Source organism: Argiope bruennichi, chromosome 10 (genome assembly GCF_947563725.1).
Source record: "Argiope bruennichi chromosome 10, qqArgBrue1.1, whole genome shotgun sequence".
Classification (NCBI taxonomy): domain Eukaryota; kingdom Metazoa; phylum Arthropoda; class Arachnida; order Araneae; family Araneidae; genus Argiope; species Argiope bruennichi.
The window spans coordinates 100,218,934-100,239,400 of record NC_079160.1 but is presented as its reverse complement, the minus strand read 5'-3'; the positions used below and the strand labels follow the sequence as shown (position 1 = coordinate 100,239,400).

General features: G+C 24.1%; 1 protein-coding gene across 4 annotated transcripts; it reads right to left on the bottom strand.

Moving 5' to 3' along the window:
* Positions 1 to 3,094: 3,094 nt before the first annotated feature.
* LOC129989478 (homocysteine S-methyltransferase-like) lies at positions 3,095 to 20,464 on the bottom strand. 4 transcript variants are annotated; one of them, XM_056098041.1, is made up of 9 exons: positions 20,360 to 20,464; positions 18,475 to 18,557; positions 16,499 to 16,596; positions 15,502 to 15,569; positions 13,613 to 13,779; positions 11,541 to 11,644; positions 8,972 to 9,133; positions 6,862 to 7,073; positions 3,095 to 3,280 (listed from the first exon to the last, which is right to left on the bottom strand). In XM_056098041.1, exons 3-9 carry the CDS (start codon positions 16,583 to 16,585, stop codon positions 3,139 to 3,141), a joined length of 942 nt encoding a protein of 313 aa, XP_055954016.1. In that variant the 5' UTR covers positions 16,586 to 16,596; positions 18,475 to 18,557; positions 20,360 to 20,464; the 3' UTR covers positions 3,095 to 3,138. The 4 variants fall into 4 exon arrangements, with proteins under 4 accessions (XP_055954016.1, XP_055954015.1, XP_055954018.1 ...); XM_056098040.1 differs by lacking the exon at positions 20,360 to 20,464 and adding an exon at positions 20,237 to 20,352; XM_056098043.1 differs by lacking the exon at positions 20,360 to 20,464 and adding an exon at positions 20,022 to 20,042.
* Between the last annotated feature and the right edge of the window lie 3 nt (positions 20,465 to 20,467).

The following is a 20,467-nucleotide window of genomic DNA, read 5'->3' as shown; positions in this document are numbered from 1 at the left end:
TAATATTTAATTTGATTTCAGAACAAGCTTTGAATACAAGAATCAATAATCAAATAAGATAAAGAATCAAAAATTAGAATTTTCCAAGTTAATAATGATTATTTTTCTTTTTAAAGGTAAAACAAAAATTGGGAATTTAAAAAAAAAAAAAATGTTTTCATGTTTAATATTTCAAATAAGTAATAAATAGATTTAAATAATAAATTATTTAATTTTTCCCTTTTTATTATTTTTAAATATTTCGCATTAGTAAAGTTCAAAACAGTATGTGAGATAAATTTATTTTATAAGTGTTAAAAAAAAGATTGATTACCTTAAATTTTTGGATTACATGGTATCCCCATGACTTTTAGATCTATTAACTATAATTTAACTGTTTTAAAAAGCTACCCGGGTTTTCATTTTAGTTCTAGTATTGAATAAGTAAAACCATAAAAATTGGTTGCTTGCCATTTTTTCCCTCGGTACCTTTCTTTTAAAAATTATCGTTTTCTCTTTCTATATTCACTCTTACATAAAAATTTTAGCAACAAATTTTTTTGATAAATTGAATTTTATTGCATTTAATTATTCTACATAGTTTTTGTTGCATTATTTACTTATAAAAGCCCAATTTGTTTTAATAGCTCAAAAAAATGAAATCAATTATCAGAATATTTTACATCTGCCTCAATAATATTGAATACAAATATGGATACCCTGCAGTTTGTAATCAAAATGTAAATAAAAAAGCATTTTTTCAAAAGTTAATAAAATAAAATAAAAAGTATTAGCCTAAAATAAATCATTAAAATAATAAAAATGTGCTGAAATGAGAAACTAAATTAATCATTTTATTAAAAGAGGGGCCTCAAAATGCGTGCCACCTAAAGCCACGAGACACCTAAATTCCATCACTGAATAGGAGTTAAATTTCGAAAAAGTTTTTCAGGATATTGAGATTTTTGATTTGTAGAAGTTTTGGTATTTGGAGAAAATGCGATTTCATTTGTCTCTATAAAATTAATAAAATGATTTTTAAAAATCTACTTTGCCGCATTTTAGTAAATGTGTATTTTTAAAACGGTTTTTATTAGATTTTAAAGTTTTACGATTTTACAGATTTGTACAAGTTGACTGGAAGTTAGAATTATCTAAAATTGTTTCCTATTGCACTTCTCATGTCCTTAGATTAGCCCTACCAAAAGAAATTTCGGATTTTTTTTTTTTTTTTTTTTCCCCTTTGAAAGAATCCAAAATTCAACATACTCAATGTTTTATTATATCAATACATTTTATTATATCAAACTAGGGGCCTTCGCAGCCTGCTCGCTTTCCCTCGCCAACCCCGCTGTTGTCCTCGAATCATGCATGTCTTTAGGTTAGTGACGGATTGATTCACTACTTCCGGATAATAAAAGTAAATGGGAACAAACAGTTTTAAAAATGTCATGAACAAAAAAAGCTCATTTCCACATTTTTCAAAAAAGAAATATTTTCATATTATTTAAAACGCAGAAGAAATATCATCCTAATTTTAACATTTTGGGCAGGAATGAAGAATTAAAACATGAAATTAAAAAATTTTAAACAAATTAAATAAAAATTTTCTTGTTGTTGTCGTGTCCATGGAAATGCATAAAGTGAGGGAAAAAAATCTCAGATACTGTCAAAGATCCGGAGAACCACTATCGCCAGCTTTGGTGCTTCAGAACTGTAAAAGATGTCCCGCAGTGGATCCCTCAGTGGTAAAAAGCAAAGCTTTAAGTTATCTGGAATAACAGCTGGCCACACGAAGATGTGTCTCAGTGTGAACTAGTTGTGAAAATTTTCTTAAAAACATTAAGAGATACATATTAATATAATATTTTATGGTGCTTAATATTTACTAACTAAAAACATCTTGAAAAACAATATTTTTAATGTTGTTTGCTTCAGCTTGGATTCTAATTTCCGTTCTAAATTTCGCTCTGGACAATTCTACATACAATTTACCACGTGAAAACATTGCATTTTGATCATTAATAATGAAACTAACCTTTTCAAAGCTCTAATGATGAAAGTCATAGTAAAAGTTAGTCTCTCTGGCAATTGGAAATAGACACCCAAGTTGATCCAAACTTCTTTACAATAGGCTGATTTTCGCTTGGTCTTTCTTTGCATTTTTTTCTTCAGTTGATATCGCTGGATGCCCCATTACTATTTAAGAGCATATAAGGACATTAAAGAGCTGGATTTGATCAGTAAAGAAATTGATAATCAAATATAGTGGCCAGACAGATTCACTAGACCGTAGGGCAAGATACCTCCTATCAAGCCTAGGTACCAGTCTTCCAGGGCATTATGGAAACAAAATATTAGTGTGTTTATGGCATTTCTACATTCTTGTATATGTAGTATATAAAGAGAGAGTATTGTAATTTTACAAAAAAAGCAAATTCAAGAATTTGATGAATCCTTCCTCTTTGGGTCTCCCTGAATCTAAAAAACATATTTTAGTATTATATCTGTCTGTTCATCTGTTATGACCACAATAATTCAAAAACATTTTGAGTTAGTGCACTTACGAAAAAAAATTGCATTTGTTATAAGGTGTATATGTACAAATGCAGTACCTAAAGCAATAAAAATGAATATTGTTTTAAAAAAATACTTTTTCAAACTTTATTAAAATTTGAGAAAAAATGTTACAGAAATAAAAATGGTATGCATCAAAACTTTTTAAATCATGTAAAAACAGTTTTTTGAGTAATAATATGCTCCAAAAATAATTAAAATTTTAATTAATTTCAAATTAAAAACCCAACAAAAATTTTGGATTTTCTTTTCTTTACTTATTAACCAAATTGTAATCAATGCCAAATTTAGTAGATTTCAGTTCAATTATCTACAACTGAGCATTTTGAATTATTTTTTTCATCACCCATGTCAAAAATTACAAACTGAATACCATATGAGATGTTAAAAGTTAGCAATTATGAGCCACAATAATAGATGCTACCATAAATATTTAATTTTAAAAATTACTTCATAGTTGTCATATACTCTTTATAAACATCATTAAGTTTTTTATGTAAAGCAATTTTGTTGTTTATAACAATAATGTAACAGTCAATAAGAAACATAAAAATTTATTAGAATTACAAAATATCACAGAACTCATTTTTCAGTGTGGAAATATTTATAAATATCAAAAATATCATCAGGTGTTGTTCTGCAACATCCGCCAATAATTTTTGCACCAGATTCAATCCATGATTCTATATAAGAAGAATTTGGCTTCACTTTTTCTCCACTCCAACTAGAAAATTTCAAAAAAACAATATCAAGTATTATATACTGTTAATTAATTTTAAAAAATAATGCTATAAACTTTAATAATCAAGTGTTATTTAATGAGGAATAATTGTCAAGAAGTTTCAAAAACAAATGTATAATTACAGTAACAAAAAAAATTAAGAAAATTATGAAATTTTTATCTATTATAAAAATAACAGATAAAATTAATTTAGTTTCGAGGAAATTTCTTTTCATTTAACAAAAAATAAAATTTTAAAATAATCAGAGAAATCTATATCAAATTGAATGATTAGGACTGAATTATGAAGTAGGCAATACCAAAGAGCCCCAAATTTTGGGGACCCTAGGCAATTACCTACTTTTGTAGTTGCCAAAATTTGGGGACACTCAGCCTTAAGAATTTTTTATGCAATATTTTAAGAGAGCCATTACTACAAAAGATTTCATTTACAATGATAGGTAATAAAACTTGCATGAAAAAAAAATTATTATTTAAATTTCATAAAAATAATTTTCTATATTTTCAAATTTAGTTGCAAATCATTGCAATCTAATTTTTCTATTAATTGGATGATTATTTACAAGACAATAGTTTTGGCAGATTTTATATCATACAATTTATATTGTTTTGTTTTGTCAGTTTGTATAAAATTGCTTTCATATTGAAATTCTTGATATACACAAAATTCTGAAACTAAACAATTGAAGTGAATTACAGTTATAAGTTTTGCTATATCAATTCATCATAATATTTCACATAAAAATCAGCAATATAAACATTAAATTAAAATCATTAAAAAACACATAATTTTGAAAATTAGATACTCGTGACACTTGAAAAGCCTGAAGGCTCTTACAAAGCTTAATTTAGCTATTTGAATATTGTGAAAAATCTTTATATATACCACTGATTAGTATACTGATCAAATGTGATCGTGATCAATTCTATTTCGTTTCAATGTGTTAAAAAAAATCTTAACATCATAGACAACTTTTATATTCTTTTGAAGTTTTAAATGAATATTTATCCTCTTTTAACCTAAATTAATCTAACAGTGATTTTTATTTCATGTGCAACAGGACTAGCTAAGATTAGTTTCTCAAATAAGATGATTTGAAATATTTATATAATAATTAATAAACAATGAATGGATGGGATGGAGAACGGTCATGATATGAGCTAAACAAATCATAGTTGTATTGAGGTAACAAAAGTCATGGCAAAATATTTGAGATCAAACAATACCTTTTATAATTTTATGAACAATTATATGAAATTTATTACAACTTAAGAGATCAAAACTGAACATTTGATGAAGGATAGTTTTCCTGATACAGATGCATTAAAAATGCATATACATCATGATACAGATGCATCCAATTTTTCAAATGCATTAAAAAGTACCAACATATCAAAGACTTTTTGTGTCATCACGACAATGAAGAAAGAAATTTAAAAAATATTAATTCAATTAAATTTTTTACAATGATTTGATTAGATTATAAAATCAGACAACACAGCAATCAAAGCTTTCTTTTTAAGAAAAACTAACAATCAAACCTTTCCTAAATAATTATCTTCAAAACAATGAAAATGATTGAACAAGAGTATTGCTATAAAAGTAGACATTATAAAACCTAATCATGATAACAATCCGATTTAAAATACTGCAATATATCTAACAATGAAACTTATTCTATCATTGTACATTATACGAAAGAAATTCAAGGAGATATGTGTATGCATGATTACTCTAGAAGGGATTGTAGAATAACAGTGCTGTATTTTCCTATTAACATTGTCTTATTTAAAAAAAATTAATTTTTAATATTGTTTTACACTATACACAAAATAATATACTAAAATTATACAGAAATCTTAATAGAGTGCACATTTTATTTTTTATATTACACAGTTAAAATAAATAATTTATCCCATTTCGAATCAAAGCATCATTCTTGTCAGTTCACTCTTTTAGAGCACCACTTGATAAACGATTTAAGTGATTTTAATCACACTTTGGAAATAGGAAATTCACTAAAATTACAAAACATAATTAATCCTTTCTAGGGTGATGAGGAATATGATTCCCACCAAATTCATCAATCTTTGTCTGAAGTTATGCAGGTTGGAATAAATTCTGACAAATTTTTTAATAAGATAGAAACTTTGATGCTTTAGCCCCTTATCTCCCACAAAATGGTGTGTCTTGATTTATTACTTAATTATTAATTAATTAGTTAAATTAAATTTATCTAATGAGTTAAATGAATAACTTTTCTTATGCAAATCTTAATCCTAAAAATATTTTAATATACCGTGAATAGAAAAAAATGGTAAATATTATTATATCCTGATAAAATTATTAATTACTAATGATATTCTGATAAAAAAATTAATAATTTCATCAAAATACCCTTCTTAATAAACAATACCCTAAACTACACCTTAATATTAATTTAAATATATAATTTCTGAAACTTGAGACTACAAGCTAATATATCAAAATCATATCATATCAAAGGAAAATTAGGTCCATCAACATATTTTAGATAGTTTTTAAAGTTAACAGAAAATCCCTTATTTATTTTTGTAATGATGATAATGCAACAGTTAACAGCTCTACTGAAGTTATTCTTGCAAAAAAAAAAATATTCCATACAAAATAAAAAATAAAAACATTTTGAGGTTATAGAAATACATATCCTAATCAAATATGTTTATTGCTTATGAAATAAAGGCAAGTACTGAACTAGGATCTTAATTTCTAAACTTTCCAATTTCACCAAAATAAAGATGCCTGAGTGATAACAAATTTAACATATTCCATATTACAATAAGTTTACAATTCATTAATGCAAATGATAATTTTGACATTGTGCACCATTTTTACCTATTCTAAGGCTATTTTCAGAGAAAGTTCATTATTTTGAATCATAGTCCAAGGAAAATAGTTCAGCCAGCACATCCCTAAAAAACTACCACACCAATAGGAGGTTTGATGCTGGATTTAATGTGCATTAACTCAATTAACACAATAGATGTTCTCAGAAATCAAGTTTCACATACATTACCTTCTAATCTCACACCAGAAACTTTGACCCAAAAAATTAATATTCAAATAATTAAAATTCCAAAAAATATTGTTTCTTGATACAGATGTCAACTGTTTTCTGATTTGTTATTAGTAAAATTGCTATCAAATAATAATCATCAATTCAAAAATAAAAGAAATTGTGAAAGCACTAGTGTAAATTTATATTATTTTCTTATTTCACATTAAAAAAAATTGTTTGCATAAAAACTATAATGTTCGACATCAATTTGCACATGTGTAAAAATAGATGTTTAATCCATGAAAAAATAATATGTATTAACTAATATTAGTTACAGTAGTTCAACTAATATTACAGAAAGTATAAAGTATGCATTGCATATTTACATATGTTTAGAATATAAAAAGATTTTTTTAAGGTAATTCAGAAAAAAAATCCAAAAATAAATATATAGTGAATTGATACAGATATTTTTAAATTCAATTATTTTAGCTAAATATTATAAGCAATTCAATTCATAGTTACCCTTCGTTTGTATCCCATTTTTCACCACTATTTGGGTAAACAATCAAAGGAAATCCATTGGAAACTGCACCTATATCTTTTAAAAGACTTTTAGCAAATTCTGGTGGGCAACAGTTCACACCAATAGCAACAAGTTGTCCAGGAGGAGCCATTTTCATACAAGTTAATGCTGAAGTAGCAATATCTTCCTTGTGTGAAGTTTGATGCATAGACTAGAAGAAAAATTGTGTCAAAATTGTAGTTGTTTTAAAAGTATGTTTTTTTTAAATTAAGAATAATAAAGATAACAAGAGATATAAGAATAATAAAGATATTAAATTTCAAAATATTAAAGCAGAAATTCTACTGTTGAATAATGCAATCACATCTTCAGGAATTAAGTCACAAAAGAAATTATTATTTTTAAAGTTCTCACTCAAGAATAAAATAAATAAAAAATGATTATGAAAAAAAAACTGTTTTATTAAATTAAGGGACGATTATTATTCATTTAAGGAAAAAAGGGTAAATAATGAGACAAAAATGTAATTGCAGTATGTAAAAAAATGGTAAACTAAATCTTGTAATTAGAAACTTTTCAAAGACAAAACAATTACAGTAACCAGATATAAAGTTTTCAATTTTGATGAATAAATCAAATGATAGCATACACACAGATAAATCAGACAGAAAATACTAAGAATTAGTTATGTAATGTAGAACACTTTCATCCATATATATATATATATATATATATATATATATATATATTGATTCAAGATTATAAGAAAATATGATTTTATACTAACTCAGAACAATTACTTTTCAAACAATAAATACAATAGATATTAATAGCTGCTACAAAAAATTTCACATTTACAAAAAAATTTTAACAAACAAAAATGAATTGACACATTCAATGTTTTAATGTGTATGAAAATGTAAGTACTTAATGTTAATATTATCATTAAATACTTACTTTTTCCAAGAATAAATCTGAAAATTTAAATGTAAAAAAAGAGGGGAGGAATTATTCTTTCTTTTTTTTAGAGTAACAAAAGGAATAATTAATTTTTAATTTGTATAACTTAAATTTTATACATTATTATACGAATTACTTTGTTGAAAATAATATTTAATAAATATAAAAAAATTTGATACATATATGGAAAATTCTTTTAGAAATGCATGCATCATACCTAGAAAATCAATAAGCAAAAGACTTTTCAAATACTGGAAATTAAAATTCTACCATTTTTTTAACATAATTCTTTACAACATTTTTTTAAAATATTTTTACATGAATTAGCATTATATTTTTTTAAAAAAATATGAAAAAAAAATCTAATTAGCATCTCAAACTTAAGAATGAAGCAAAATTAATTTGAAACTAATATTGTTCACTGATATTGAACAATGATGAAGCATTCAAATCTTGAAGTTCTGTATATATATATATATATTCTATAAAATTTTAAGTTGTATGATTAACTGATTTTAAAAGAAAATTTCAATATGGCCACAGGCAAATAACATGTAGCAAAATATTAGTTTCTTCAAATTTATATTAAAATACTTAAGTAAAAAGATAATATCTGTTTAGAAATGAGTATTAAAAGAGTAAAAACAATTTTTGCTAAATAATAAATCTTAACATAGCGAAAATGTATTATACCTTTATTTAATACTACATATTTCTGATTGGAATCAAATAAAGATGTTTCAAATAAAAAGAAATTTATGAAAATAATCATAATCTGTGCTCAAATAAAAGAAATTTGTACAGTTTTATTTGATAAAATACTGAAAAATCAAACTGCAAAAAAAAAAAAAAAATGTTAACAGCTATTTTACAAAATAAAGCAAGGGGAAAGTAATACGAGAAATTTAATTAACATGAAATGTTAAATAAACATAGAAAATGAAAACAAATTAATATATTCATATATCCTTTTTTTAAAAATATTAATTAAAATAATATTTTTTTATCATTAGCAATAAAGAACAATAATCTAAAGATAAATCAAATTATACTGATCATTTCCTTCATAATTAAAAACAAACACACTATTTCTTTTAACTCAAAACTTTACAATGCATTAAAAGATAACCACAAAAAAATTTACATTACCTGACAGGAAAAACTTAACCATGCTTTTACATTTGGAAATTCTTTCAATAATTTCATCAAAGCTTCACCTTCTTTCACAGAAGGTATTGTCTCAAATGCTAAGAGGTCAACTCCAGCATCAATTAAACATTCTATCCGAGGACGATGCCAACTGATTAGCTCCTAGAGGAAAATAAATGCAAAATTCAATTATTCTAAGTATACATTTAAATAAAAGTTTTATTCTGATGCATGAAATCAATAAATAAAAATATCACTGTTAATATGATTTCAACAATGTAATACAAGAAATTTAAACTATGGATTACTAAAAATTTGCAGCTCTTTCAAATATTTCTTTTCAAAGTTAAATAATTCATTGCTATTCATTAGATAACATATTCACTTAAGATTGATAGAGCTAAATGTCTTTATTAATATTATTAAATTTACTATATAAAATTTTGTCTTTTTTACATATATATTATTTATTATCCAACAAATGGGTGTTGGCCCAAATTTTTCAGGAAGAAACAAATCAAAAATATTTTTAAGAAGCCCTGTTATTAGATATTTTATAATTGTAATCTATTCCCTGTAAGAAGCCCTGTTATAATATATTTTTATAATTGTAATCCATTTAAATTTTTTCAACCAGTAGAACAATATGTATAATGAAATTGTTTTTTTTTCTCCCTCTAATAAAAACATTTACAATTTTTAAAAAATATTAAAAAGAATAATTTTATTGATATGTTATGCTAAAATGATCCACCTAAAATTATTTAGGAATCCTATATTAAACTACTGGAGTAAACCGAAACCTATAATAAATTTACAAATAAAGTATCCAAGAAATGTATCAAACTTCAATCAGTATAACCATATTCTGTATATCGAAACATCACTGCAACTTATATATGTAGTTGAAAATAATAGGTTCATTAAAAAAAAAATAAGAAAGTTTTAATAACTTTAAAAAAGATAGAAAATTAGAATGTGATCTACACAAGGCAATGCCAGTAGCTAGTGGCAGTATTTTACTTTGGCCATATACTACATACTATTTCCATTTCCATACTATCCAATAAAAGAAGGGAAAATATCAGTTCTTGCAAACAATTTAGAAGATCAAATGGGATGATTTAATTTATGTGACTATTGTTTGAAGAGAAATTATTTTTTATGGTTAATTTGCATGTAAATTGAAAACATTAGGCATTTTAGATTCTTAATAAAAGAGTGTACTATTACAGAATAGTTGCTTCGAATTAATCAATCTTTTTCTTGTTTGCATAAAGCTAATTTTGCTTCATTGACCACATAACCTTTCTTCAGTTCTAATTTTAAGATATTCTTGTATGAATAGAGAAATATAAAATTACTTCCTCCAAGCTAGTGATGATCCTCTTACAATTCAAAAATGAAAATAATATACATATCATATGTTCAAACTGTATAACAGTTTTAATGTTCATAAATTATTTTTCAAATAAAAGTATTTACAGAAAGTAAATACTAATGTGAAAAAAATTTAAAAAAATGATTATTTGCAAAATAGTAGCATGAACAATCTTACTTCTAGAGAAAGAGAACTTTTTTGGAGATATAAACTATTTTGATTTCACTATACAGCATGATTTGATAAAAACAGGATCTAATTAGTTAATTATAAATGTATAATATGTCAGTCAGTGATAACTCAAACTGAATGTACAGAGTTAATAATGAGTCATAATATCATCAGTTAATAAAATGAGTATCTAAATACCTTAAAACAATAAAGAGCACCGTAAAATTAATCAACTTCATTTTAAAAATAATTTTATTACAAAAATTGGAATTAAAAAATAATTTCTGCTTAAATATATAATTTAGCTTAGTGTAATAACATTGTATAATTTTCTCTATTTTTGTTGACTACAACAGTAGATATTTTTTTTACAAAGTAGATATTTTATGATCAAATGCTTTTCTAACATAAAACAGTGCCTTTTTTAATTCTATATATATTTATTAAAATCCGAGAATCAGATATATCCCCCTTAAATCCTAATAAAGGCTTTAAAAAAATTCATACATTTAAGTAAATTAAATATTCTCCAAATTCAATGTCATGGAAATTTCACAAATAAAAACACAATTTGATAACAAGTCAAATAGTGACTATTAAATAACAACTTTTAAATGTCAAAACAAAGAATTAAAAAAAACCATAATGTATTTTTTGTTTAAAATAATAAAATGTGAGAACTTTAAGGAACAGACTAAATCAAGGAAGTGTCCATATTTTAATGTGTTTCAAAATTACAAAGTGCATCCCAAAATATAGCCATAGTGTTGCTTGAAAACAGAATGTCAATGTAACTAAAGCAAGATTTTAGTTTGAAAAATTATACGATAAAGAGCACTATTTAAATAATGTACTAAAAAAATGTATTTAGGATAAGAATACAATATAAAATAGTTAAAATTATTTAATTTAAAGAGCACATTATATAATACATATAATAAAAACAAATGATAAAAAAATTGAAATTTAATCAAGTAAAACACTTTAACTACTGAAAAAAAAATTAAGAAGCCTTACTTCATGAGTTATAATATCACAGTAATCTCCTGTATATTCAGAACCATCAGCCAAGGCTGCTCCATAAGAACCTACTGAACCAGCTACAAATATTTCTTTAGTTTCTGTTCAAAAAACAAAAATAAATATGTTGACAGATTTTATGAAGAAAATTAGAAATCCAAACTACATTTTCCATTCAAAATAAACTGATTTTCAATATTTATTATTTAATTTGAGTTAACTGAATGTTATTTTACAATCCATAGCTATTTAATATAAAGTACAGTCAGATGAGAAAAATCATTAGCACATCACAAATTAATCTAATTTCACTTTCTATAAAAATTTATCTCAGTAATATTCTTTAATGAAGCAAAAATATTATTTATGCAGCAAGTAGATTTGAAATGAAGTCAAACAATAATATTAATACTTATAGTAAAGGCAGCAAGCATATACATGTAAAACATTGTTTCAAAAAGCAGGCACAGATTTCTTTAATGATTTGTATTCTTCATAATTTCAAGGGAACACACATTTTTTTTTTTTTTTTTTTGTCAATATTTCTTTATTAAAGCTATGGTAAAAACGGTGCAACAAACTGACTAGGAAGGCAGAAAACACAAAGAGAGACATCACAAAAAGTATTCAGTTTAGTTTTTTTTTTTTTTTTTTTTTTTTTAAGTATTTGCTGATACAGCATTTTAGCTTCATGGGGAAAAAATAATAGACTTTGAAAGTTAAAATGACATCAAATCAGGAATTCAACTGATTAGGAAATTAATTTTAGAACAGAGATTAATCAACAAAAAATCTATATATGTATGTATACAAATCAAAAAGAAATATTCAAAATAAAAGATTTAAAAAATATGACAGAAATACATAAACAAAAATATATCAGATTGAAAAAAAAATGCAAATAGTACTAAATAAGAAGTGAATTAGTAAAAATCATGTGTGGAAAAAAAAGAATAAAAATATATATGGTGCAAATGTTATGAATGTGAAGCATATAGCAATCTTAAAAACACTGTGGACAGATAGAATAAATCAATAACAAATGCAGATACAAAAAGTAAAAAAAAAAATGTGATTAAAGCATATTAATTGATCAAATAAGAAACAAAATTACTACAAACTGCATAAAAGATTTAAATATTTTTCTGAAAACAATGTCAACCATTAAGGCAAGAGATATTGATTTCGTCCCAATCTAAAATAGATCATAGATCCATAGTTTATGAAAATCAAATGATCAAAAAATTAAGAAGAAACTGAAAAAAAAAGCAAGAAAAGAAATAGAATACATTAATGCACATAATATTATTTAGGATAATGGAAATATTTTAACATTTAATTATTGGCAATTAAGCAGAAAAAAATAACTTTTTAAATATCACCAGAATAATTTGCCTATCTGATAATCAATATTTCATTATATTCTCACTAAATTTTCTTCTTTTATCAACTTTGCATTCCATTTTATGAGTTTTGAGTACTTATAAATAAATATATTTTAATGCCAAAAAGGAAAACTAATATCAATTATCTGATAACTAACAAATAATATAAATTAAGAGTATAAAATTGTTCATGTATTCTTAATTGTTTATTAACATTTCACATTTAGTACTATTATTTATTAATCGCAGCAATCATTAGAGAAAAGATGCTATCTACACTTTCGAGGTGCAGAAAACAAAATATTATAAATATTGACTTAGGAGGGCATAAGTTACTTGCTATCTTATTACAGAAATATAGGTTGAAATTATGTGATCTTGAGGCACATGAACTTTTTTATATTAGCCAATATTTTAATGTTTTTAAATGAATATTCAGTCTGATGAAGAAGAAATATTCTAATGACCTTTTTTTAATCATTAAATTTACTTGATTTAAAATGTGGGAGATTACATATATAAAAAGAGTTAAGCTCTATTTTTTTCATCTACTTACTTTCATATTTAAAAGAATATAATTTAAACTAAAATCAAAATGACTAATGCTAGATAAATATACACATACCAAAAAGTTTCAAACTAATCTGAAATTTCCATAATGCATAACATAATTTTTACCCTGACCTTTAGTTTTATTTCGGTGTTCCCGTATTGCTTTACGGGCTAATTCAACACTTGATTTCAACAATTCTTTACTTTTTTCAGAAGTTACACCAAGATGTTTTTGAAAGCCAGGAATACTAGCTTGGTAACTAGCAGTTATAATAATTTCAGCTCCATTTGCCAGATATCTGTAAAGTAAATAGGCATGATATACAGTTATTATTATAAATTAGAAAAAAAGAAATAAGAAACAATTCTGCATATTTCAAAACAATACAATTTACATATTATTCATTAAATGTACTATAATTGCATTACAAAATACTTTCAAATATGAAAAATAATTCCAAAAATACCTAAAAACAAAAACAGCTTCAAACTCAGATCTTTCTATAATCACTTTTTTTTTTTTTTTTTTTGCTTTTTATATTATATAATTTCTGTTATTTATAGTGCAATAATAAAAAAATATAAATAAAAGAATAAACAAAAAAAAATTTAAATCATACAATTATTATCTAAAAAAACATAATGAAAAAAATTAAAAAGTTTGCTTTAAAAAATCTTTTTAAGTTGTTTTCAGCTGTTACTTGTCTAAAGAATTTTCTTTGACCCTCAATTATATAAAAATACAAAAAATTTACACAGGCTTATTAGAGCATTATTTCAAAATAATTCCTTTAGTTAAAATTTATTTACTAAAATAGAAAATTGATACCTTAATTACTTTTTTCAGTAGTACTGAAGAGAACTTGGGAAAAGTGCACAATTCTATTCACAGATTCAATTCTGTAAGAGACCTTACTTTTTATAGAGAAAGAACTTTGTACTTTTTTCTTTCTATATGAAAATCTAATTAAAATACAATGTTAATTAAGATATATTTTCCTTTTAGCAGAAAATTATAATTTGTTAAATTTAACTAGTCAATCAAGTTATAATACACAACCAAATATCTGAAAAGAGGTTTTACAATATGTCTATAATAGTTTTGACAAAATATGTAATTAAATTTAAGGATAAAATTCAAAAGATAAGTAAAATTGAACATTTTTCAAAAGGTAAATATGCATTAGTTTATAAACAAAAAAATCTGGATTCTAGAACTTATTACAATTATTTGTGGTACAAAAAATTTATGATTGGGTATTTCATTTTCAACAGATATTTAGCTTATACAAATATGCTATACAATTTAAAATTTGCAGTGATAAGCAAAATTCATTAAAATTCTAGGAACTGATATATTTTACAAAGTTGTATTTTAATGAAAAGTGGTTGTTAAATTGTATTGCAAAATAAAGAAATGGCAACTAAGTCAATCAAAATTAAATAATAAATCCTAAGTTTCAAACAATTTAGGGCTCAAACTATTTTAAATTTGCAGAGAAGAGAAAAAAATCAGAAAACACTTTAAAACAAAAATATGAAGAATGAAAATAACATTGAGTTACTTTATCATTTTCTATTTACAAACTAACAGTATGAAAAGTTTGTAACGACTAGTATATAAATAATCAGAATTGAAAGAAATGTTATTCTTTGTTTTATTTAAAATCTGGTACACCTTTTTAGTTACAATCCTAAATTTCATCTTGTGCAATTCAGTTTGTTCCTAAAAGTTATATAACACCTTGAAGAAGAAAAAATGAATATCTTTAAATCCAAGCATCACCTTTCTCCAATTTTAAACAAACATTACAATCATTTATATAATTTGCAAAAGAAAAAAAAATGCTTACATTCAGATTTGTGGTTTGCATGACACAGAAATTTTACAAGGATACATGGAATTATTCCATTAAAAAGAATTTAAAGGTATTTCATTGCAACACCATTTGTATTATTTATTAACAACAAATTTTAAACATCGTATGAATGAAATTTTGGTAAAACTTAAATATTCTCACTTGTCATGAACTCGAACTATAGCATCTGGATTTTTATGAAGCATCCTTGCACTCCATAAGGGATCATGCTAAAAAATAAAATGAGTGCATTAGAAATAGTAAAGAAAAAAAACCATAAAAGAATTACCACAGTTTTGTACTTTTTTTTCCTAGCAGTTATAATTTTAAATAATTGTGAGCTAATTTTTTTTTTTTTTTTTTTTTTTTTTTCATTTTTGTTAATATAGCACCAGCGATAACATGCTAAGAGGTTTGATCCCATATTTGGCAACAGCTGATGCCAATATTTTTGAATGAAAATTAGAAATTATATATCAAGAATTGGCACCAATACTTAGTTGTTATTTATTCTACATTGTGACCAATGTCCAGTGACAACATAAGGCAATACATTAACTTGATGATGACTGGTACTATGTTAATATTAAAGTAACACAAACTGATACTTAAAGAAATGACAATTTTAGATTTAAGTGACAGGCTTGACAAGGAATTAAATGTATAATTCCTCATAATTTAAGTAGTCTTTGTAAGCTTTATTTTAAATAATTAGAGAACTTACAGAAAGAAATTTTTAATTAGAATTTACCCACACAGTGGTAAAAACAACAAGGCTCATTTGGAAAATATTATCTATGTGATAATCATGCATCCAAGTAACTTCTCTTTTAACTTTTTATAACTTATAACAATTTTAAAAAAATAAATAGTTATTATTTTGTAAATCAACTGCATTTTTCACTGATTTAATCATGCATGTGCTAATTTTAGTATGCAATATTAATATCAAAAAGGCACAAAAATTTAAAAACAAAGTCATTCACTAAGACAATGATTTTCAGAAATTGCTTAAATATTTCAGATAATAATTTGAAGACAACCAGCTAAATCTTATTTCATTCAAAAAAGTGCACTCAAAATAAAATACACACAACCATAAGAAAACACTATACAATTATACTAAAATTACAAATTGTTAAATAGTTTTATAACTTACTAACAAAGTAAAGCCATCCCTTTCTAATTCAGATGCTAATCCACCATCGAGAACATAAACCTTATCTTTAGAACAATCTTGCCACATAATTGATGAATCTAAAATAATTTAAATAACAAATAAAATTGCTGAAAATACTGCATAAAAATTTTTCTTTCTACAAAAAAAAAAAAAAAAATATTACAGATGGAAAACTGTTATTACATAAAAGAAAATATACCTTATTTTACGAGGGGAACCCAATAGATAAATTTTCCACACGGCTACAGAAGGCAAATTACATAATATAAGCAGACTTAGTTCAAGAAATTTAGACTGTGGCTATAATATACATTAGATGACAATTTTGATGGACAAAATTAATGCACCTATAATGGCTGTTAATGTCATTTTTTTCTCTCAACAAGATAGATCTGTGATAATAATTACACATTTTAACCAGGCAACATGATTATGTAGTTAATGATGTTAATTGCCTAAAATCATCATGAAGATCATCATCTTTGATTCAACAGCCTGATCTTAAATTTTCATAAAGATAAATTTAATAGTTCCACATAGGCTAATTCAACAAACAAAACGCATAATGGTATGACTATGATTAATAGCATGCTCTAAGATGTTTCAAATGATATATATTGATGTTTGGGGATTCTAGATACCCCTTTCATTTCTACCTAGAACATTTATCCCTTTTCATTTTTAAAGTTAATTATTTCTAAGTTAGAAACATACTTTGTTAGTCTTGAGCTCATAGCTAACTTCCCCAGCTATTATTTTGTAATTTTCCCCATTTTATTCCCTGATTAGTATAAGATGAGTTATCTGATGTTACAATATAAAGATAATAGCAGATTCGAAAGTGTTTGAAAGCTTAGCCAAATGAAAATTTTAACAACAAAGAGGCATTAGCAATACACGATCATTTTAAGAAAAAATTAAATAAAACTAATTGTGTTCTGAACCCTTCACTTACTAACATCAAATATGTGCATTATAAAAACTGTATATATATATATATATATATATATATATATATATATATATATATATATATATATATATATATATATATATATATATATATATATATATAATGATTAACATTATAAAAACAAAAGGCAGATGATAATTAATAATGAAATGGTAATGTTCTTGTAACAACAATTGATATAAAGATCTTTCTCATCTCAAAATGAGACAAAAATTTGCAAAAAATATAAGTATGAAGTATATAGATACATATAACTATATATATATAGACCAACTGTAGTTAGTGAAAATTTAAACATATTTCAGCCAATAAATTTCAATATAGATTTATAGTTTATGATGAAATAAAATTCCAATAGTTTAGATACTAATATAATGCATACTGTTTTCCAATTTGTTGGCATTTTAAAATGTAAGATTAAAATTGCATGACTATTTTAAGCATATGAATTTAAAAAATTAAATCAATTTTAAATATCTAAGCATTTTTATTATTATACTATTTTTCCTTTACCAACAAAATGCAATTTCATTCAATCTGATTTCAAAACTTTAAAAAAAAAATCATATCAATATCAAAAGCTTAATCAATTAATCAATCTTCAAAATTGATACATGTTATTTGGAAAATGACTTAATAGCAAATAAGAAAAAGTGTCCATTAACAGCAGTTCAGCATTAAGTTTCTTAAGACAAAAATCACAATGTGCACTAAAAGGAGCTCTACTAAAAGTTTCAAAAGATAAAAGTACTCATTTAATATATTCAGGATTTTCTAAATAATTGAAAACTTACTGCAACAACTGTTAGAAAAATAAAGGTAATTTAAAGGAGGGTAACTAGGAAATTGTAAAATGTTTAACTAAAGGAACTAAAAAAAGAGATGAGATAACAGCAGTGATAAGCATAATGATAAGTAATAATTGTGTAAAAGTTATTAAGATAAACTGATTAAGTTTCAATGAAAGCAGTGGAATTTGTACCAGAATCCAGGAAGTTCTTCAGAAGATGCAAATGTATAATGTAAGTCGCAACAGTATAAATTTCAGAGGCAAAAGATCAGTATCTGTAATAAAATCAATGTAATATATTTTTAAAATAAAGATATATAAAAACTATGTTAAAACAATCTTCAAATACATGTATTAAATTTTCATTTCTTTAAAAAGATCACTTGATTTTAATATTAGAACCATTAAAAGATATTAAATATTCATACTAATTTATGGTAAGCAGAACATAGTGTTAAAGAAGCATTTATCTTTAAACAATTCCTACAATGCAGTATTTTACCTATTAATGTATGCAATAAATATAATTTCTGATATATAGAATCTTGATAATAATTTTATCAAGTGCAGTCTTGACAATATGTTTAATTAAGGATACAGCCTGAACATAACAAAACTAAGAAATATCACTTTTTCAAGAGCATCATAGAATAGCCAGAAATAATTTCCAATATAATAAGTTACTAGATCTACTACAATATAATAAGTTATATAATTTTTACTAGATCAGAAATTTATTCCACAAAAATAAAAAAAAGATTATATAATATTCTACATTACAAATCCTATGAACTTATTTGTATAGAAATATTTTTAATAAAGTTATGAAAATGGAATAAAATATAAATCTAAAAAAATTATCTTGTATTTAAGATAAAATTGGAATAAGGTAACTAATATTATAAAAGAACATGTATAAATTGATTGTCACTAAATCTTTTGGTTAGTTTCTTTTTTTAAAAAATAAAATTATAAGTGAATTATCAAGGAAGAAAAAATTTCACTAAAACCAAGATAAAACCCTTACTTAGATACATAAATAATGGATCTAATGCCCATTACAATTTTATGGAATCAAGCTAACCATGTGTCAGAAAATAGAAGCAAGATACTTTTTATAAAAATGACTAACATTAATAATTAATTAGGAAAATATATTTAAAAAATAAATTCTTCAGATAATTTAATTATGAATTCCTTTTAAAGAGTGAGTATTCATTACGAGTATTTATTGAAGATACAACTTTTAACTAGAAATTCACTTGTTTGATAAAAATCTCACCAGTATTTCCTCCTTTTATTAATTGTAATTTCAAAAACATAGATTTCATTTTTTTTTAAAAAAAGATAATGAACTTCAAAACTCAGACTTAATAAACATGCAACATATACTTAGGGAAGTAATTTTTTTTAAAATTATATACTGATAAAAGTATATAAAATTCATGACTGAATAACAATCTGATCTAGATCAGACAATTTTTAGTTTATATGATTACTTAATATCTGCATTAAATTACCATTAACTACAATTTTTCCTTTTTACATGAGTTGCAAGAGCAGAATTATGTATATAAATTAAGCAAATTGGTGAAAATGCTTTATTTCTTTCTATAATAGCATTAAAAAGCTATCAGGGATTAATAGAATCATATTAAAAGTAATTTTATGTGATTACATATTAATTATTGATGTATTAACATAAAAAAATTTGGATTTTTCTGTAAAAGTATACATACATAAACATTAAAAATCAATTCAGAATATTAAAACGGCTACAAAATTTAAAACGAAATTGGATAAAACACGTATAGGTGAAAACGAAATAATACAAAATCACTCTACTCAATACACATGACAATATTTTGATGTTTTTCTATACACCAGATATAAAAAAAGTTGACAAAAAAACAGAAATAAACAAATGTGCAATCAGCTTATTATAATTCTAAACCGTTTTTTCTCTGACAGCTAAGAAAACAATTTCAAAATTTAATAAGAGTAAAAGCTGGAAAAAACGCATGCGTTGATGAAGGAAGGTCAAGTTCATCGCTACGTCATACTTCTTTTTCCTTACCTTTTCAACCATAGTAAAATTTAATTGACAGAAAATCTTCCAATAAATTTTGCTAAGCAAATACTGAATTGCACGGAAAGAAAACGACGAAATTCAAGAGTTTCGATA